The sequence below is a fragment of the Melozone crissalis genome, unplaced genomic scaffold (genome assembly GCF_028551555.1).
Source record: "Melozone crissalis strain CALT ecotype California unplaced genomic scaffold, PUWL_Pcris_2 ptg000063l_1, whole genome shotgun sequence".
Taxonomy (NCBI): domain Eukaryota; kingdom Metazoa; phylum Chordata; class Aves; order Passeriformes; family Passerellidae; genus Melozone; species Melozone crissalis.
Window position 1 is genome coordinate 4,045,679 of NW_026535841.1, and position 22,042 is coordinate 4,067,720.

At 49.7% G+C, this 22,042-nt stretch overlaps 1 protein-coding gene across 5 annotated transcripts in view; it reads right to left on the minus strand.

Annotated features, from left to right (window-relative positions):
- The window catches only part of GGT1 (gamma-glutamyltransferase 1), a 44,717-nt gene that overhangs the window by 13,357 nt on the left and 9,318 nt on the right, over window positions 1-22,042 (minus strand). Inside the window, exon 1 of one of the 5 annotated variants that reach the window (XM_054288783.1) lies at window positions 19,579-19,629. The exons of 1 other annotated variant lie outside the window; for it this stretch is intronic. Coding sequence is in view for 1 of the 4 variants with exons in the window: in XM_054288779.1 (XP_054144754.1) it covers window positions 880-899 (20 nt within the window). In the remaining 3 variants the exon portion in view is untranslated. Of the gene's footprint in view, window positions 1-879; window positions 984-11,705; window positions 11,782-19,578; window positions 19,630-22,042 lie in introns of those variants that run through there. 3 more of the 5 variants (XM_054288782.1, XM_054288781.1, XM_054288779.1) reach the window with 3 other exon arrangements.

Below are 22,042 nucleotides of genomic sequence, written 5' to 3' on the forward strand. Positions count from 1 at the left end.
TTTAGAATGGGGGTTTTGGGGACAAGCTGGAGGGACTTGTGTGTGTCCAGCCTTTCTTCTTCTTCGCCTCCATCTCCTGCTGTGATGGTGGCACTTACAGATTGGTTTAGAGTAGAAGCTCACTGTCTAACATAGGTGATAGGTATTGGGAAGGAATTGTAAACATTGTACACGTAGTTTTTAGTATAAAGACATAACACAGCCTGGGGGCAGGCAGAGTGCCTGGAACTGTCCTGCTGGACGGACCTCAGCAGGGCAGGAGAAAATTTTTATACATCAGATACAATAAACAACCTTGAGATCAAGAACTGAAGAGCTCCAACTCCTTCTTTTGAATGTGTGGGCCAAAACAGAGACTTTTCAGGCATCTCAGGGCTGCAATAAACTGCAACCTTCCGAGAGAATGTTGCCAAGGAGCAGTGCAAAACACATCTAGGTCATTAGGAATCAGCCTTGGCTGAAGCCACAGGGTGAGCACAGCACCCATTCCTGCCTGGGCCCTTGGCCAGGGCACCTTCCCAGTGATCCCAGCACCCCCAGAGGGCCATGGCCAGTGCTCAGGTCCCCACGTGCCTGGTCCTGCTCTCAGCTGCTCATCTGAGAGTGAGCACAGAGCCCAGGGAGCTCCCTGGGCTCACACAGGGATGAGCAGAGAGCCACTGAGGGGATGGACACTCACTGCCACCCTGCTGGGACAGGCACTTCAGCAAATACAGCTTTTACAGCCACTCTCTGACCCATTTTCTTTTCCATTACAAGACCACTCCAGCAAAACAGACCCAAATTAATCATACTGCCCTCAGAGATCACCTCCCCCCTTTGTACTGCAGCTCTGGGTTGTTACCACAGCTCCAGCACAGCAGCCAGGACGTCCTTTACCTTACCAGAGCCTCTGCCATGCTCAGGGAAAAGCCAGTCCATGGAACTGTGGTGGAGAGCAGATGCACCAGCCACAGGGTGGGTGCCCAGCAGCCCAAGGCAGAGTGAGCTCAGCAGGCAGAGCAGCCCTGAGTGCCCTGCAGCAGGCACACACTCAGCATCAGGCAGCAGGGAGTGTGCCAGCACTGAGCTAAATAAAGGAAACAGGCCAGGCCAGCCAAACCAAAACTTTCCTTAGAGGGGGAGTTTAGCAAGCAGCCCCCCCAGCCTCGCCCCTGCCCTAAACCAGGAGATTTGGGCACATTTGCTGTGCAAACCCTGGATCTGTGAGTCTCAGCCTGAGCACTACAGATGCCCATCTCCATCCAGGTAAAGCAGCTGTAAATCTGCTGTGTGTGCTGCTCTGTAAACAAGTGTCAGCTGAGGGTAGTAAAAGGAAATGGATGAAACCTCTTTCCAGGTTCTAGAACTTAATTTACACTCAAGCACTTTTAAAAGAGACCAGTGGTGTGTTTGCAGAGCAATGACTGTGCAGGGAAACAGAGGAGCCATTATGTCCCCAACAATAGCTCACACACAGCCTCAGAGTTTAAAGACAGTTTTGTTTGTTGGCAGAGATATTTCAGCTTCAGCACTGGCAGCCTCCTCCAAGCTACACAAGAAATGCCATGGGATCTTTTATCTGTGCCCCAGCTCAGCAGAAGGTACTTTGTTTGGTCTGAAGGCTGCTCTGTGCTGGGCTGTCCTTCAAGCCCTGTAGTGCTGATTTAACCCCTGGGCTCCTGGCTGGGCTCTGCAGCTCTTCTTGTTCCCTGCAGAGCTTTACTGCCTCCTCAGGGAGGTTACTCTGACTGCAAGAGAGAAGGGAAAGTTTCAGGTGCTGCCTCTGCTCTCAGCTCCTCCCTGAAATGGGATCACACCTGTGAGCATCCCACGGACCCAGGAGAGCTCCATGCTGTGTCCTGCTGCCTGCTGAGAGCACACACCTTGGGAAGGGCCCTCCAACCAACTTCATGTGAGCCTGGCCTGCCAGGCATGAGGATAATGCACCACTGGGCAGCAGCACACACACACAGGCTGCCCTGCAGGGACACTGACCCTGAGCTGCACCAGCCCGTGCCTCTGTAACTCCAGGGAATGCTCTTGAGGATGGTCCATCTGTGCAATCTGTCACACTGAGCCTGCCCAGGAAGCAGCAGATGGATGAGCTCCAGAGCTGCAGGTTTCTCCTCTCCAGCAATGAGCAGAGAGCAAGCCCAGCTGGGGACAATCCTCTCCACCTCTGCAGCCAGCTCAGCTCCCATGAGCTGCTCAGCCCATCCCAGCCTGACCCCAGAGAGGAGCACACCCCAACCGTGGCCCAGCAGAGCCCAATGTGTGCTTGGTTTGATGTACAGCAATCAGGAGAGGGATCAGGAGCCTGCAGACACCCTCTGCTAACCCAGCTCTCCGTGCTCCTTGTGCCCTGGGCAGGCACGCTGCAGGAGTTTGGAGCAATGGTCTGTTTGAACCTTGCCTCTGAGCTGAGTGCCCATTATGATTTATTAATGGGAGTGGAGCAGCAGTTGCAGGGCTCCACCTGAGCAGGCTCCCCAGTCTGCTGAGGCTGCCTTTAACCTCCCATCCCTGCCAAATCCAGCTGTTTGGAAGCCTGGCTCCAGTCACAGAGTGCTTTGGCAGCAGCAGAAGCTCTCCAGGAGACAGGGGCTATAAAGCAATTAAAAGCAATACAATTATTTCTCACTGTTATAAAGGTCCACAAGCCAGTGTTAGCCATGGAATTTAAAAGTAGCCTGCTTGTCTCCTTACATTAGGAGAGGGGGAGGACCAGGCAGCAGCAGGGCTGTGCTTGTACCAGCAGCACCATTGATGTGCCACAACATGCACAGCCTTAGTTAAACACGACACTGGGCTTGAATTAAAGTACCCCAGTGCAACAGGGGGTGGCTAGCTAGTGACAGGCAGGAGAGGCAGGGTCTGACATCCCTGCCAAGAGGGCTGGGGTGTTCTGTAGGAATGAGGAACCTGCCATGGTCAGGGGAAGTGCCAGGAGAATTGGAAGAGGAGAAGGAGAGCAGTGGGATACCAGGGGATGACAAAGGACCCCAGGCACGATCAGGCACTGCTTTGTTCCCAAATGAAGCAGTAAATGAAGCATCCACTGACAACACTGAAAACTTTAACCACAAACTCAATCCCAACAGGTTTCTGCTTTAAACCATCTTGCAAGAGCTCCACACCCCTCCACCATCCTGAGAGCTCCCTGTGCTCCCCTCACAGCCCAGCAGCCACTACTGGGCCATTATCTTTGAGATATCCTCCCCTGCTTCCCCCAGGCAGCACAAGAAATGCAAGGGGAGTTTGGACATCTGGACTCTTGTCACAGGACACAGGCCATGCTCTGGTGACACATCACAAATTGTGACATTCCATCAGGAGATGTTTGAATTGAGCTCTTGCACAGTCTGCAGCTCCACCAGCGATAAAGGAACTCAAACAGAGGTTCAGCCAAGCTATGAAGGAGCCTAAAGAGGCTCCCAAATTCAGACCCAGGCAGTGCTCCCACCTGAAGCGGGAGGACAAAGCAGTCCCTGGACAAACACAGCAGCTCCATTCAGCTCAGTTAAAGCCTTCCTCACTGATGGTGCCTCCGTGCTGGTTCCTGCCCAGGGACCAGCAGCCCCTCTTGGATAATCCCAGCATTGCAGACTCTGTGGGCGCACATCAGCTTGCAGGAGAGAGGCCTCAGTGGGGATCAGTGGTCCCTGCTCTTTGCTGAGATAACCAGCATTGAAAATAACTGGGCACTGTGTCTGTGAGTGAAGGGGCTGCTCAGCTGGGCCCAGGTGCTGCTCAGGAGAGCTCCTGTGGCTCAAAGAGAGCTCTTGTGATCTCAGTTTGTGACTCCTCCACAGGCACAGGCTTTGCTGAAGCCCCATGGCATGTATTGTTCTGCCCAATGTAGATCAAACTCTGAGTTCACTGACAGAGAGACAATAATTTCTTCTTGAAGCAACTTTTTTCTTAAAAATCCCTCATGTCTCCCTGCAGAAATTTTAGCATCAAATCCAACATTTTTTATTTTGACACTTCAGCATAAACTATGAAGTGGAAAAAAAAAAAAAAGACAGAAAGGTGGAATAAACACAGAATTCCCCATTTCCCATGGTTTTCACAGCGTTTCCTAGTTGAGGACCTCCCAGAAATCCACAACTGGTGAACTCAATCTCAAAAGCACAAGTTATTAAAGTAGTACAGAATGAGTTTTTATAAACCCATTAAAAACATTATTGTTATGGTCACTCCCAATTTAAAGCCAAAATGCCTCATCAAAATAGCTCAGTTCTCCCAACTGTTGCAAAAGATGCTTTCAGGTGCTCTTTTGCCATTAAACTGGAAGTTGTATACTAGACCTGAACTCATTCAGACTGGTTAGTCTGGTCCCATCATTCTCTTTTGGCAAGCTTTCATCTGCTTTCTAAAAAAATCCCATTTTCACACATTCTGTTGAATAATAAATCCCACACAGCAATTTCAGGCTGAGGGGAATGGCTCAATGAAGGTAATTCCTGTTTCCCCCTTACCTCTCAAGAGTATTTGCAAGTTGATCCTGTCCTTTTGCACGGACCTGTGTGCACTGACCTCCTCTGAATGTCCTTTCAAAGGAAGTGAACCCTTTTCCAGGGGCACAACATCCTTGTAGGAGAAGCAGCAACCACTTCTCTTCCTCAAAAGCTCTCCAAAACTTGTATTTGGTATTTGTACTGCCCTGCTCACAGAGATGAACCCATTGGAACTCATTATGTTTGAATTCACAGTACCAGAGGAATGCAGAAGTAATCATTGACTAGGTGAAGAGTCAAGAGCCCACACCTCTCAAAATGCATATTTTAGGATCCACAAAGATTGTTTATCAACAGCAGAATCATTCTGTGCCCCTGGATTTGGTGACTGTGTGGTACAAATATTTTTCCTCACCTCATTGCTGGCTCTGAAGTTCTGATTAAGCAAGTGAGGAAATACAACGGACTCAAGCTGCACCAGGGAAGGTTTCGATTGGATTAGGAAAAAATTTAGGAATTTGGATTAGGAAAAACCTAAAAAGTTTTAGATTGGTTAGGAAAAAATTCTTCACTGAAATGGTGGTCTGGCTGCCCCAGAAAGTTGTGGAGTAACCACCTCTGGAGGGCTTAAAAAACTTGTAGATATGGCACTTGGGGACATGGATTGGTGTTGATTTGGCAGTGCTGGGTTAATGGCTGGACTCAATGATCTTTAAGGCCTTTTCCAGCCTAAATGGCTCTGTGATTCTAAACACATGGTGTCTCCACATGGTCAGGTACCCTCACACCACTCCTGCCTACAGCCCTGTGTTCACACAGACTGGATTTGGTGTCTGTCTGTCCCTTCAGCTCAAACCCAGCACTGCCAGACTGAGCTGCGACTACCCTTGGTGGCAATGGCCTGTCTGCAGGGGTGGCAGCTGCTGGCAGTGCCAGGGCCCCTGCTCAGCTCCACAGCTGCCCCTCAGCCAGCACAGCCACCCCACCTTCAGCTGGCACCACACCAATGCTCCGGCTGCAAGGAGAAATGCAATGCCCGTTCTGCCCGGCCTGCTGCCACTGCAGCACCCTCTGGCAGGCAGCACGGCAGGGCAGGAAGGCAGGGAGGGAGAAACCTGCCCTCCACCACTAAATCTCACTGAGGGTTTAAGCAACAATCCTCCATGTCTGCTTGTGGCAAGTCTGGAGGCACAGCTGCAGCTCCAAGGCTGCAGCTCACCTGCTGAAGTGTAGCACAAAACCCAGACCGAGGAAAGGAGCTGTACAAGCTGTCCTTGGATTTATGGGCTCAGCTACTAAAACTTAGGCCACTGTGTCTGTCCAGAAACCCCAGAGCCTCCCCTGAGCACAAACTCAGTGCCCATGCAGAAATGCTGAATGCCCAACCAGAATTAACACAAGCAAATCACAGCCTGCCTGAAGCTTGGGCACACTGAGGATGCAAGCCCACATGTCTTCCAGCCAGAAGGCTCTCTGCAAACCCAGCATGAAGCAAAGTCTGTCTGATGGCATTCAGCACAGAGATGCTGTCTCTGGACCCAGAGGGGTCAGGAAAGGTGTGAATGCCTCAATTCCAGACCAGCCCAGTCCCCCTGCCCCACTCCAGCCTTTGACACCCCACATCTCCCCTTGCTGCGCAGCTCTGCTGCACTGACTCATTAACAAAGTCTGGCCAAGCTCCAAGATTAAAAGCTTTAGGGTGATATTTTCCCTGCCTAAAAATACATGCTTTTTTCTATAATAGCCACAAAATGGAGTTCTGTTTAACATTTACATGTGGAAAAATCAGTACTAAAAACCATGAGCATTTCAGCCCTGAGATATTTGGAAGGAATATAGCCTGTGCCCATTTTTCAAAGGTGACCTTCAAATACTCCTTTCAAGACATTGTATGAAGAGAACAGGCCCCTTCAGTTATATTACTATTATCCAAGAGGTCTTGAGCAAAACATGGAAGTTTTCTGGAAAGTAGATCCGGGCACAGAAAGTACTCTGCAGGCTCAGAAGGATTTGATGTATCTGCTGCTCCTACCAGCCAGTCTGAGCTACACATCAGAGTCCAGGCCACATTCAGCTGTTCACACACACCCCTCTCACTGTGTCTGATTTATTGATGTGAGACTCATGGTGCTCCACAGAAAAGATTGTGACAGGAGCACCCAAATGTCCTCTGAAAAAGCAGACAGTGTGGAAAGGTGTCTGGTCTCTGCCCCAAACAAATCAACCTGCACTTTTAGCCTGTCACACCTTTAATATTAACAGGGGAATTTAAGATGCAGTCCACTGAGCAGGACCCTTTTCTTAATTTACTGACCCTGCAGGTGTGATGGTACCAGGTTTTATTCTTAATATTTTCATAGCTCTAAAGTTGCTACATCCCTGAAGTGGGTCTAGGTCAGACAAGAGTCTCCCTGTCACATTTGTCTCAGAGGGTGCAAGGTGACAAGGAAAGGCTGTAAGAAAGCCCAGCTCTAAATCATATTTATCCCACTGTAATATTTCACCCTCACAGCTGAAAGGCAGGGTTTATATCAGTGACCCAACAAAATGAGGCAAATTCTGCCCTTTTCCAAGGACAATGCAGTGCCATGTTCTCAGCAGCACAGAGCTGAACAAGTTGGATGCTCCTCAGCAGGTTACTCTTTTACTTTTATGCACAAGTGGAGTTGAAGATGGGGTCAGAGAAAGTTGTGAAACCTGAAGTCAGTGCCTGCAGTTCCAAAGGGTGAACTCTGCTGTGTAAGGCTGTGCTGTGCACAGCCACCTTATTTCAGCTGTACACAACATTTGGCAGCTATCAAGCATCTCTGTCTAGGCACTAATTTTATAGAGAGCCCTGTTATAACTCAGCCTTACAAGTTTCAAGCTGCAAAGCCACACCTCGAGCAGTAATGCCATGTTTAATGCAAGTGCATTGCTGACTTGCTTTTCTCAACCCATTACAAATAAAGGAAAAACAAATCTCCTGAAGGACTTTCCACCTCCTTCCAAGTGGTCACCTTCATGGCATGGTCACCTTTAATTTCCCAAAAATTAGCAAGTGCTGTTATGTTGAAACTTGAGCAACAAATTCATCTTTCAGCACATGAATCAATACCTTCACACCTCTTGTCATGGAACTTGCAGACACTGAAAAGCATCAGGCAACCCGAGACACTTCTGGGGAATTTTTCTTTTTGTTTCTTTCCCCCCGCCCTTGTTGATTTTTTCTGTAGGAATTACATGAAGCAACCCCAGCAATGACTCAGAAAGCACAGACCAGGTCAACAGTTTAGACTCCTACTTTTTATGGCAGAACAAGCAACCCAAAGCCTCCATTTCCCAATGTTTTTACATCCCAATGCATTATTGGGATAGATGCTGTTACAAGATTTTGTACCTCTTGTTGCAGGTTAGCTATTTTTCCCATGAGGAAATCTTTCCCCTCTAACAGAGCAGTGTTGCAATCCAATACTACCTGAACATGAGCATCAAAAATAGCACCTTGAGTGCCCACTAACACTGAGCTTTTCATAAGCACATGAGGCTTCTTCCTACTAAATAACAGTTCCCTTTTTGACGCTTTTCCCTTACTCTACTCTACCATGTGGAAGCTAACTGCCAGCTGTATGTGTAGCAGACACTTCCAATTTAGGCTAAACATGACTCAAGGAACACTGATTCAAAAAAGAGATCACAGCTGAAAATGCCTTGGAAAAGTCACCAGGGGAGACTTAGAGAAAAGGTGCTTTAAGAATGGAAAACATGCCCAGTGTGCAAAAGGTTGAGTTGACCAAGAGCAGGGACACAAAAGTTGCCTTGCAGAGCTGAAAATAAACAAGCAGATGTTTGTCCACAGCCCAAGCACCTCCTTCCCCTCCAGTGAGAGCTGCTTTCACTGGAACTCACCTGCTGAAATGGAGCCACCCACTAAACCCCACATGCTTTCATTTCAGTGACCTCTTTTCCCATTATCACCCACAGGTGCACACTTTTCCCCGGGACAAAGGTAAGCAAGGGGAAGATAACTGGTACACAGGGAGGTTTATTAACCTGTTCTTGGCAGCCACACTGGTTAACCAGTTCTGGTTACATCCTTCTAACCCAGGGGCAGCTGCAGCAGCACTGCTGGGACAGAGCTGTGTGAACCACTGGGGCTCCTCAGTGCTTGGAAGTTGCTGGTTGCTGTTGCAGAAGCCCTTCTGCTTCTCCTTTCCAGAAAAGATAACTGTCTTCTGTCCAAAGTTCTGCCTCCTTTTCTCATTTTTCCTCAATCTTATCTCTCTGCTGTCTCAACTCAATCTTACTCGTTAATTTTACGTCAAGCTCTGCCGTTTCCAAAACCTACATCAACCTGTGCCATTTATCTAGCAGCTCTATAAAGCCCTTTAATCTTTGCAAAGCCCGTCTGCCAGGCCACCAAAGGGGCTGCAGAAATGTGTTCTTGCAGCTGAGAGAACTGCAGAAATGTGTTCAGAGCTGCCTTTCCCCCAGCAGCCAGCACTGGGCTCAGCTGCACAATCCCACACAGCTTCCCCTCAACCAAATAAAAAGGGACAGGGCTGATGGAGACAGCAGAAAGAAAAGATAATGACACCGGGAAAGAAGAAAACCTAAACCAGTGAAGGGAAAAACAGAGAAAGTGGGAACAAAGGGGGACAGAAGAAATGAAGATAAGAGGGCAAAAAAGGTGAAAGAACAGGAAAAGGGGGAACTGAAGGGGAAGAAATGAACTATGCCCTCTCTCTGGGCTAGAGGTTTTCCCCAGTCTTGCCTGACTGCTGCACTTGGACCTGTCCTGCACATGCACATTGAAACTCCCAGATCACAGATGAAGTTTAGACTTTCTTGGTGCTCTGCAGAAGGATTTGTGTAATTTTAATGTAAGGTTTATGTAATGTTATACCTGCCATGGCAGATAACTGTGTATTTTATAGAATGTAGAGCATCTGGATGGGTGGGTGAGGCCACCAAAACCCCTGGATTCCAGTTATAATAAATGAACTCAAGACTGAATTCACTGAAGAGGTTTCAGAGGCTTCAGCTGAAGCTGGAAAAGAGCTGCTTTCAACTGAAAAAACCCTGTAGCTGCCTGCTTAAATTCACCTGTTTTTGCCAAACCAAGATTCTACAGGCAGGTGAATACCTTAATGACCATAGAGCTGGTTTGAATGGCTTTGCCTCTCCTGACCTCCCTCCTGTTTGCTGTGGACACCTGGATCAGGAAATGCAGCCCAGGACTGGGACCCTGAGAGAAAAACCCTCTGGTCCAGGAGAGCCCCCCCTGACATGTGAGAGGGGATCCAGCCCAGAGCAGGAGCAGTCTTTGTTTTCTGAACACACATAGGAGAGGGCCATTCTTTTGGTCTGGTAATGAGCAGAGAGTGTCCCAGGTGCTGCTCTGACCCTTCATGTGTCTAAATATTCGTTTGCCTGGGCAGAATCTGCTCATTTTCATACAAATACAGTTGCCCTTGATAGTTCTTTGCAACAGATTTTTTTTTTTTTCTTACAAAGAATTTAATGTGAACTGCTTGATTTATTTCAGAGTATTTCTTCCTCCTTCACGGGCCAGTTTCCACACACAGAAATGATGCCCTGACTGTGCTCTGCCTGCTCTGCACCAGGAGCTCTGCTCTCCCACAGCATTGCCCTTCCACCCTCAGCATCATCCCACTGTCCCTGCAGCTTTTCTGGTTCTGCACCTGCCTCCTGGCCTTTCCCCAGGTACCAGGGAAGAAACCTGCCAGTGCTGGACCTCCCACACCAACAGGGCTTACACTTGTCAGGAAGCACAGAATGATAGGGAAAGAAGAGGGATCCAAGATCTGTGGATTTCAGCCACTTCTTAGACCTTGACTCCTCTGATGAGCACCACCTGCCAGAGGCACATGGACTGAAGTAAGAATTTCTCATCTTTAGGGACCCCATGAAATCTGCCTTCCCATGTTTGTGTAGCTCTGACCTCTCTGGTTGTTTTGGGAGCCTTTCCTGTGTCAGCCTGCCAAAACAGCACTTCTCTTATCAGCAATCCTTGTCATTTATGCCACCTGCAAAACCTGACACTCAGGCCAATGACCCTGCACCAACCTTTCCACAGACCTTTATAACCCAAAAAGGAGCATCAGCTTGGGTGGTGGATAGCACCTTCAAAGGGTTGGATGGGCCATGCGGAGGTGAAATGTCTTCCCCAGTGATGGGACTGAGATCCCAGCTCACCAGACTTCCAGGTCCTTGCTCTCATCTCAGCCTGTCAGAAGCCCCAATCCTTGAGGCCACCAGACCCTGCCAAGCCACAGCAGCTCCCCACAGGGTGGCCCAGCAGCTGCTCAGGGAGCTTGGACAGAGACCCTGCTGCCTTTGCTGCCTTTGCCAAGTGAGCCAAGCCAAAAGCAACACAGCAGATCAGGTCCTGTCCATCCTTGCAAGGGACAAACACTTGCTCTCCAAACCTGAGCCTGCAGGCTTGTGAAACAAAGGCAGCCTTTAATGAAATAGGATTAACGAGCTGGAGAGGTACGCAATAAAGGGGAAGAAACAACTCCTCTATTTCACGCCCCAGTCCAACCAATATGGAGATGCCAAGATAAAATCAGCTGTTTACTCACTACTTTAAAAGCTCTGCAGTTCACCTTCAGCCAGTGACATCAAAGGAAGGCTCTTCTGCCTGGTTCTCCTGCCCCTTATTCCTCAAGAGTTCCCAGGAGCAGGGACTCCAAACACAGGACCGGTCACACAGAGCTGAGTGGCAGCAGGGCTTCATATATGGGAGTGGTCAGGAGGGGAGGGTGATGTAATGAAGCCCTATCTTTGAGCAGTAAAGGCATGCCACCCTTCCCCCTCCCTGTCCCTGGAGGATTGCTGGCTCACAGGGCAAGATGAGAACAGAGTGGTCCAGCGCCTTCCGCGCTGAACTTTCTCACGGCAATGGGAACAGTGCGCAGGGTGGGGAGCAAAGATCAGACTTGAATGGAGACAATACTTTGATATTAGGTAGTCCCAGGAGTGAATCTGTGCTGGCAGAGTTGTTTCTTTTCTTCATGCATCAAACAATTCTCTGCCAAGTTGCTGGTTTTCCCTGGCACCAGTCCTGACAGGGAGGACATTGTCTGCATTAGAGCACTGGAGACCCCATACCCATCCTGACAGAGAAAATCCCATTCCTGCACTCTTCCAAGGTGGCTGATGCTGGAGCACTGCCCAGCTCCATGGCCAAAAGGGCTGAGAGATTTATAGAGGAGAAGAAATGTGCATCCCATAAATGGTGGTGTCTTGGACACTGACCTGCGAAGAGGCACATCAGTCTTGGACACTGACTTGAGAGGCACATCCTCCCCTTCTCCATCAGAGGAAATCTTGAACCCTGTGAGTGGAGAGGAAATCTCTCAAGGATGTGCCACTGCTGTCCAAAGGGAAAATAGTCATTTTTGACTTCCTTCATTTCAGTTTTGTTGATCACTCACTGTTGGAATGTTGGGGGACACAAGACAGATAGATGATGGACTTTGGACCTGGTTAAGATAAGAGATTTGATAACAGGATGCCTTGGCAAAAGCAAACGGAACTTTTAAAATTAGACCTGGATTGCAAGAAGATTAAATCAGACAGGTTTACCAGAAAAAGAAAATCCCATTAAACTCTGCAAGCAAGAGATGTTGTTATATGTATAAGTTTGTGTATGTGATTTTAACCAATCATTGCAGTGCACATTACCAGTCTCCCTGCAATAGTATATAAGGATATCTCACAATAAAATTGGATTCTGATCACCAAGTCAGCCTCCCCATCTCTCTCCATCACCAACAACTCACTGAAGGGCTTGTTTGACCATGAAGAGCCACTCAGGCACTGGGATGAGGTTTGTCTAAATCAAAGGTTGGGTAGGTCAGTGATTGCTGAATAAACAATCAGCAATCAGTTGGGTAGGTCTGTGATTGCTGTATAAAGGGAGAGTCCAGGGCTAACAAGAAGTTTCTGTGTGCTCTCAGATGAGGCAATTGGGAAAGGCAGGAGCCAATCCTGGCTTTCACAAAGTGGAATTCACAGAGTTAGTCCTCTACCAGGAACTGCACCAAGATCCACAGGATCAGGCAACAGCAGCCAAACAAACGCCACTAGTTCTGAGAACCAAAACCTCATTCTGACAGGAACCTCCGTGGGTAATTCTCAGATTTGGGTGGGGAAGGCAGATCTGGGAATGAAGGAGATCTGGGAATGACCCTTGCCAGAAGGGCTGCTTGTGCAATGCCCAGTGAACTGAACTGGAGAAGGAGCCATTTCCAGTCCTGCAAGGAGCACATCACAGTCTGGGTCTCTCTTACCCCCTGGAATGGGTCTGCTTTGGTGGTGTCAAGGGACTTGAAAGCAGATACACAACTGAGAACCCCTTTTAACTGCAGCCAAAGAATGCTGCCAAAGAGATTTTTTCAGATCCAGGATAAACTAGCTCTCCCTTACAGATGTAAGGTTTGCTCTACTATAATTGCACTCTTCTGCAAATTATATAATCTCAATAAACTACTCCATCTTGCTCTGTTGTTTTGGGGAGGGCCTGGCTTTGGAGCTATTGGCAATGAAACAGAAATAATTAACATTGAGGTGTTCTGTTATCATTATCCAAACAGGAATCTGACCATTTTCAGTACAACCTCAACTGCAGCAGACCCCATCCATCCCAAGGAAAGCTCCCCACTTGCTCAAGGTGCAGCATGGTTTTTACACCATTGTTTGGAGACAACCTAAACATGCTGGCTGGGTGACAAAGTAAACTCTACCCAAACTGTAAACACAAAGAGGAAGATCAAAGTCAGAATAAGTTCCTTCCCATATTTTTCCGATGATATTCATGGTAAGAGACAGAGACACAGGGGACTGTGCAAAGCTGCCTCCCAAATATGAACCTCCAGTACTTGCTGCACCTACAAGATCTCCAAACTCCATAACCTGTCCAGACTGCTGAATTCTTATCATCATCACCACAAAAAAAAAAATTCACTACTTAATAGCATTTTAAGGCTACTATCAGGGCCAGGGAGCCTTACAAGCCCACATGATAAAAGCATTCATATCCTCACTTCAGAGACAGGAAAACAGAGACAATCTTGCCCAGGGCTTCAGAGCAGGTCAGTGCCTGGGCTGGAATAAGGAATCTTTCCCCAGATCCCTTAACCATGTTCCTAGACATCACCTTTCTTCCCTGTCAATGCCTGATATTTACAGTAAATCCAGAGGCAGCTGAAGTGAGAGCAGAGCTGACACTGATCTGCTCCATGGGATGTTGGGCTCAGTGTTCCTCATGGCTTTGGGCTCTCCTCCACTGGAAACAGGAAATTAATAAAATGTGAAGGTAGCACCCTCCATCTCTTTGGAAAAAATGACAGATTAGATTGCAACAGAGGTGCTGGGGGAAGGACAAAGTGTTTGTACTTAATGGAAAACTTGCAGATTGTACAGAAAGTTTCTGGGTAACTAATCACTGTTAATGTCTAACCCAAGCAAGAGGGCTCTAAAACCAGAAGAACACAGACTTTAGCAGCAAGAGCCAAGGTTCACTTTCCATTCTGCTTAAGGATCAATAGGACTTGGAGATGTGAGGCTCAGAAGTTATTCCTGGACATGAATGAACACTGACCCACAGAGATCTGAGTGTGCAGCCCACCCAAACTTTGCCTTGTGGGAGCTGTGCTCCTCAGGAAGCCCCACAGCTCCTTGTTCCTTTCTCAGGAATTTCTGCTGAAGGATCAGCTCCACTGCTCTTGGAGCAACAAATGAAACCTCTCAGCATCAAATCCAGCACGTCCTGGTAAGGCAGAATCTGTCCTGGGCTCCCTCAGTGTGGCAAGATTTCACTGGGACCCCTGGCAATAGTATATATTGCCTGACCCTGGCAGGGTCAGGGTGGAGCCTCTCAGGGAGGGATGGGCACAGCAGCAGCGCAGCCACCCCCAAACTGCCCTCCTCCCTTGTCACCCTGCTGCCCCAGCACTGCAGGGACACTGGCTCACACAGGGGTGGGAATCAACCCAGCCAAGAGCCTCTGGTGGCTGTGAGATGCTGTGAGGGAAGGAATCCCACTGAGGCCCTGGGAAGCTGTGGATAAAGCTCTGATTTGCACTGAGTGACTATGCACATCCTGGCTACACTACTGCCAGGCTTCAGAGGGCAAACCTGCCTTGGGAATGAGCACCCAAAGCAAGAGTCCCATGGATCTTTACACTGGGAGCCCTTTCCCTGCTGTGGGCAGGTGAGGAGGGTGCTCAGCAGACACACAAACAGCTCAAACAGCATTGCACAGCAAAGGTGCACACCATGCAAGACAGCTCATGCCCCAGATGAGAATCTGGACATACAACTCTTTTATTCCTGTGGTTGTCAGCACTTCAAACTCTCTGGGTTTGCTCTCCAGCCTCAGGAAATAAATGAATTTTTTCTTTCTAAAGAAGTCACTCACTGCAGATCCAATTCTGCCCTAGTGCTCCAGGCTCACATTTAGCCCAGCTAAGGCTTGGGCAATACAATTCATGTCAGGGTGGCCATTTGCAACCCACCAGTTTTGACCTTAGGACAGAAATGCAGAGCACAGGTCAGTCTTGGGGCACACCATGAGCCACTGCCCCTGTGGGACAGGCTCCTCTCACAGCCACCACAGCAAAGCACTGAGCATGTTCAGCTTCACCAGCCCAGGGCTGCACACTGAAACCACTGGGGGACTGTGATGTGCAAAAGGGCATCACAAAGTTCCTACAAAAGGAGATTCCTGTCTTGACTGGCCTGAATGCAGAAATCTGGCAGATTTAGTGCTTGCAACACCTCCTTCTTTGGGCAGAGCATAACGCAGGGCAGAGAAAAGGACAGGTGCTCAAACACCAACCAGTCTCCCGTCCCCTCATGCTGCCAGGAGAACAGGGCTCACCCCTCAAGTACAGATCAGAGAAAAGAGTCCCCGCCTGCTTCACCTCCTGCCTGTCCCAGTCTCCTTCAGGGTTTGTTTGTTTAGGTGCTGCCAAGGGCACCAGAAATGGCCATTTGTTTATGAGAGATCACAATACAAACCTCTGCCTCAAAGCACTTGGAACCTGTGCTGGAAAGTGTGAGGGGGCCAGCTGGGCTGGAGGCAGAGCCTGCACCAGAACAGCTCTGGGAACACACCCTGGGCTTGGGAGGGGCACACAGGCTGCGGGGCTGGACACACCGGGGCTGGACACACCGGGGATGGACACACCGGGGATGGACACACAGGAGCTGGACACACAGCCCTGCTGGACACACAGCCCTGCACAGGGGATGGACACACAGCCCTGCACAGGGGATGGACACACAGCCATGCACAGGAGCTCAGCAGCCTCCCCTCCTCTCTCTCCCCCGCACAGGGGCTGCTCAGCCTCTCTGGGCCGCCATGGGGCACATCCTGGTGCTTTCCCACAGCTGTTCCCATTCCCACTGCCACTGGCACCCACAGATGCTCTGCCACGTTCCCCCTGATCCCTGGGGAGGGCTTGCTTTGCTTGCCCAACGTGCCAGGGCTGCCAGAATGAGCCAGTGCCACCTGCATGGCACAGCACAAAGCTGCCTAAACCCCCTCTGTCCGCCTGAGCCCCTTGAGCCCCTGACCTTCCCAGGCAGAAATGGCAGAGCATGGGGTGCCACAGGCAATGCACTCACAGGTCAGGGTGTCTCCCACTACAAACACTGACACCTCCTCAACTTTCAGAGCCACAGCAACCAGGCACAAGTGGACTTTTGCAGGGGTAGAGTGGCCTTCCATGGGAAAGGAGCTCACCTTCCCCTGCAGAGAGAGGCAAAAGGGCTTCCCCAGGCTGGAGCAATGTTCCTACTCTCATAGTTATATTTATAACCATATAAATGGTTATACCCACAGCATCAGAGGCCCAGCCAACAGCTCTGGCCCTCATGCTGTGGGTACAACCATTTTCTGCTGTGCCTCTGCCTCCCACCTTGTCCCCTCACATTGCCCCACAGCACTGAGGAAGGGGAACACCTTGCATTGAGGTCAGCCTGACGTGTCACAGGGGTTTGGGGGAGCTCAGACCTTGGGACTCAACAGGGCTGTTTCCTTTTGAAAGCTCAAACCTTGGGGTTCAAGAGGGCTGCTTCCTTGTGAGAGCTCCCACAGCCACAAAAACAGACCTTGGGGGTTCAAGAGGGCTGCTTCCCTGTGAGAGCTCAGACCTTGGGGTTCAACAGGGTTGCTTCCTTGTGAGAACTCCCACAGAAATGAACCTTGAACTCCAGCAGGGCAGGACAGAATTGTGCAGAGAGAGAAGACTAGATAAAAGAGATTATCCTTTTATAGATACGGATTTTTTTTAAAGAGAGCAGGAAGGAGCAGGAAAGAGAGGCAGGGTCCAGGGCCTGCTCTGCCTGCTCAGATCTGAGGCTCCCAGAAAAGCTGGCGGCCCTTGAAAAGGCTTCCTGGCTCCCCCCATGCCACCCTGGCTGCCCCACTGGCCTCTGCCACATGGATCCCACCAGCCTGCAGCTAATTTGGGCTCCTGGGTGAGAACACAGAAACACAATAGTGACAGGGATGAAAAGCAATGGGGAGGATGACACCCAGGGGACTTATTCTTATCAAAACCCAACAATATATCAAAGGGCATCTGTGAAGACAGGGAAGAGCCTTTTGTAAAAGGCACAATTGAGGCAAATCCTGCAGTTTTTACATGCTGCAGCTTTTACACTCTCTCAGGAACCCCATGATGTCCCAAAGGGGGGCCCTGTGCCAGGCCATGTGCCAGGCACTCTGCACACAGCAGCCACACACCCACAGCACAGTTGCTGCTTGCCCTGTGCATGTGCTTTTTAATTACAGCTTTTATTTGCAAAGCACCTCGTACAACAGAAAAGACAAATTGCATTACTCTCAGCTTATTAAAATCACACTCAGATTTTCTCAGCTGCTAATTACAGCCAGGCAGCAGTGTCAGAGTAATTAAAGCTGGGATGGACATTTGGGGACACAGCTGTCACACACACAGCCCCTTCCTGAGCCAAGCCCTGCCCAGCACAGCCCTGCATGCCACGAGAGAAGATGAAGATGATGATGATGAAGGTGAGGCCTCCTCAGCACAGGGGAGGGGATCCCCCTGCACCAAACATCCCAATTACAGCTGGGCACTCACCCTGACCCTGCTGCAGGGGATTCATGTGGCCTTGGGGTTACAGCATTGAGGTGTGGGGAGTGAAAGGGGGTTTTGTCCTGTTTCTGGGGCTAAATGATTGCAATAAATCACACTGCCTGTCCAACTCACCATTTGCTTTCACACAAAACAGAGATTTTGGGCTTCCCAGTTAAAATTAAGCAGCTCTGGGAACAAACCACAGAGTGGATTCTTGCTGGCACCCAAGCATTTTAAAGCCTGGCTGTGGCCCACAACAGACCTGGGAGTGGGTTACACAGGGGAAGGTGTGAAACCCCAGAAACTGAGTTCCAGAGAACTGAGAGACAGCAATAAAAGAGTTTACAGAGCTGTGAGGAGCTGGACCAACTGTGCCTTGGCAGAAGGGCAGCCCAGGTGTGCAAACAGCACAGCAAGCACCTGCCCCAGCTCAGGCAGCTCAGATACAGAGATCTCAGGGCACAGGACCAGGCAAGCCTTGGCCAAATGGGGATTTAACCCCAGCACTGCTTCCTACTGCCAAGGGGATGCTGTGGAGGGTATCACCCCCAGGAAGACAGAGTGCTAATTAGGGAAGGCAGATAAGGACTGTGTCTGTTTCAAGATGAGTTTCCTTCCCACTGCAATCCTCACAGTTTCAGTGCTCAGCAGGATGTAAACACATCCTTAAATGATTTCCTGGAGCCTGGTTTCAAAGATCAGTCCCTTCAAAAGCAGGAACACGCCAAGATCAATAGCAGAGCCAGGAGAGCTCTAAGCAGGCCAGCTCCAAAACCCACCAGGCTTTCCCTACAGCCAGTCCCCTACCAGGTGCTGAGGGGCCCTGATACCTTCTCATAGCTGAAAAGGCTCCCAAGACTTCCTAAGCAATCAGCCTTACTTAGGTACCAAGGGAAAAATAAAATCAGTAGGAAATGTTACATTTCAGAGGCAGCACAATGTGCCTGTGCAATAAATCCTGGAGAGGCAAAGCCACAGACAGGCTCACAAGGGAAGAGGAGCAGAGCTCACAGATACTGGATGTGATCCCAAGAACAAGGATATGCTCAGTTTAAATGCTAACCCCCTAAAATCACCAGCAGGATATCCTGGGAAGCAGCTGCCAGGTGATCATTTTTAATCCAATAAAAGCTACAAGAGAAGAAGGAATGATCAGAACTTCAAGTGGAAAAAGCTGAGCGGGGTGTCCTATGGATGCCAGAGGCAGCATGTTCAATATATTTACTTGTGATCCAGTAATGAAATAGTAAAGATAACATATGGATCTAGCAAAAGTTGTGGGAAAGCTTCAAAACCTAAAAACATTTAACATATGGAGCTACAAAAAGTTGTGGAAAACTTCAAAACTTGAAAACATCTGTGAAGCAGGGCAAATAACAGCTGATGAAAATCAATATAGAGAAATATGTAACAGCAGGCTTTGATAAACCAATATGAAGGACAGATGTATATTGATGGGTTTGAGTTAGAAGCTCCTTACACCACCATTAAATCTCTTACAAAGATTTGGGGGGGAAAATGCAGCAAGAAGGAAGCAAGAATTTGTTAGCTCCTGAATCATTGGCTCTTAGTTAAAGCTTATAAATGAAACTGGGTCTGTAAAGAGGAAAAGTATTCCTTTGAAAAGGGTAAAGAGGACAGAGGCAGAGTTAAGAATCAAAGCTGGCAAATCAAGCTACAGCCATGGAAACTTTTGAAAAAATAATAATAAAAGGAATTTACCTAAGAAATGACATAACAAAGATTATGCCTAACACACTAAAAAATAAAGTTTTTCAGTCTAGGGTGCTCACTCAAGTACAGCTAACTGCAGCGGAGAATTCCAGTCAGAGATCATTATTTTCATCCCTTAAAACACGTGGGCAGCCTTAGAGCACAATGCCTGAAAAGCAGAGGGGTTCCCAGGAGTTTCCAGCCTCCCTGTGAGAGCAGCTCTCGCCCGGCCCGGCTCCCCTGCAGCCCCGGCAGAGCCGCAGCTCCGCCCGCCCGTCCCGGCCCCGCTCCCGCTCCGCTCCTACCTGGGGCCGCGCTCGGGGCGGGCGCTGCGGCATCTCAGGGCTGCTGCTCCATCCCCGGGAGGGCAGAGCCGGCTCTGGGGGCAGCCGGGCCGCGTCCTGCGGGTGAGAGCCCGGCTCGGTGCCGCTCCTGCCGCCGGGCACTAGATGGCACAGACGGGAGGCGCTGCCGGAGCCGGCGCTGCCGCTGCCCGAGGGCTCCGACCCGGGAATGGCATCGGCCATCCCACTGTCCCCTCTGTCACTGCCCGAGGGGCTCCGACACGGGAATGGCATCGGCCACCCCACTGTCCCCACTGCCCGAGGGGCTCCGACACGGGAATGGCATCGGCCATCCCACTGTCCCCACTGCCCGAGGGGCTCCGGCACGGGAATGGCATCGGCCATCCCACTGTCCCCTGTGTCACTGCCCCACTGCACCCACTCATATCCCATCCTGTCCGGCCAAAGCGCCGCCAGGGCTGCGGGGAGGCTGCATAACCCAGCAGGGCTGTGGCATCCGTGCCCCCGCTCCGGGATCTGCTGCTTCTCGCCAAGCTCAGGGCACTGAGTGTACCTGGCTGGGCTCAAACTGCGCCAAAAGGCAGTCAAAACTGAATGTATAAACTGAATATACAAACTGAATATACCTGGTTGGGCTTAAACTGCATCAAAATCAGTCAAAATTGAATATATAAACTGAATATACAAACTGAATATACCTGGTTTGGCTTAAACTGCATCAAAAGTCAGTCAAAACTGAATATGTAAACTGAATATACAAACTGAATATACCTGGTAGGGCTCAAAGTGCGTCAAAAGTCAATCAAAACTGAATATGTAAACTGAATGCACCTGTTTTGGCTCAAAGTGCATCAAAAGTCGGTCAAAACTGAATATATAAACTGAATATACCTGGTTTGGCTCAAAGTGCATCAAAAGTCGGTCAAAACTGAATATATAGACTGAATATACAAACTGAATATACCTGGTAGGGCTCAAAGCGCACCAAAAGCCAGTCAAAATTAAATATACAAACTGAATATACCTGGTTTGGTTCAAACTACATCAAAAGGAGGGTGACAATCCTCCCTGGGAGGGTCTGTCCAGTTTCACTGTGGCTGCCCCTTGGCCATCAGCCCCCAGGATAATAAAATAACACCTGATCCCCAGAGGGTGCAGAGAGGCAGCCAGGGCAGGGACCCCACCAGTGGTCCCTGTGGGCTCAGGCCAGCTCTGAGGAGTGGCACCAGCACCTCTCCTTTGTCCCACAGGATGATGTGCAGAGGAGGGAAGCCCTTAGTCACTGCTCTCTAAGCATTTGTCACAAGGGAGCTCCTCTAAAGCAGCTCACTCTTCCTCCTGGTTTTCTTCCTTTTCAGCACTGCAATCGCTGAGGCAGGACCTGCACCCCAGAGCCTTCCCAGCCTCATCTTCCTCAATTTCTTTAAGGTGTGGATGAAATTCCTTCTCCATGAACGGCGTGGGCTGACGCGCTGAGGCACACAAGGGCTCGGCCACACGGAGCTGCTGTGGTCAGCACGGGAAAAGCCAAAGTGCTTTCTGTGGTGACAGAAAAAAGGGATGGCAAGGTGGAGGTTTGCATGTTGGCCTGTGCTGTTGTGCCATTAGAAATTCACTTTATTTCTAAGGTTAACCCAGTTAGTGCCTCTGGTGAGGATCACAGGCTCTGACAGCCTGCCTGGAGCGGCTCCATCCCTGGCATGTGCAGGGGGGCACCGAGCAGCAAGCTCTGGGCACAGGGAGGGCACAAGTTGGGTGTTATCCAAACCAAACCTGAGCCTGGCAAAGCCCAAAAGAGCTTTTGTGCTGAGCAGCTGTGTGATGCCAGGTATTAATGACACAGACCAGTCTCCAAGGAAAAGCCTGCTTGCTTTTCCAGCAGCACTACCCTTTCCTGTCTGGCTGCTCCTGGCACTGCCCTGCAGTGCACTGGGGCCAGGCACCACCTGGGTCAAACCCACAGGGGGAATCCCTCAGGCTGCTGTAGGTGGGAGCAAAAATTAATTCAGATGCCTGCAGTGTAAAATCCAAATTCATCCATGGTCAAGCAGGGCAGTTTGGCTCAGTGGCTCTTACCTTCTAAAGGCTGGAGTGGGTGGCCCTGGTGAAAACACCTGGAGAGAGACTCATGCAAGGTCCTAGGGACAGCTCCAGTCCAGGGTCCAGAGGCTGAGAAATGCAGAACAGCAGAGAAGCCCCTTCCACAGCAGGCTCTCACTGGCAGGCCTGGGACCTGCTCCTGCTCAGCCACATAAATCTGAATGCTGGGTCACTGTGTGGAGCAACCTGCCTCTGAAAGGCTGCTGGGCAGGGAAGGAAATGCTCCAAAAAGGCTTTTATGCCTCAATTCCCACTCCAAGTTCTGCTTCTTGAAACATTTGGGGTTTTTTTTAGACAAGAGATGTCTTTTTATCTTTGGATATAAATGGAGAAGTATCGTAGACAACTTTTATGAAAAATCCTT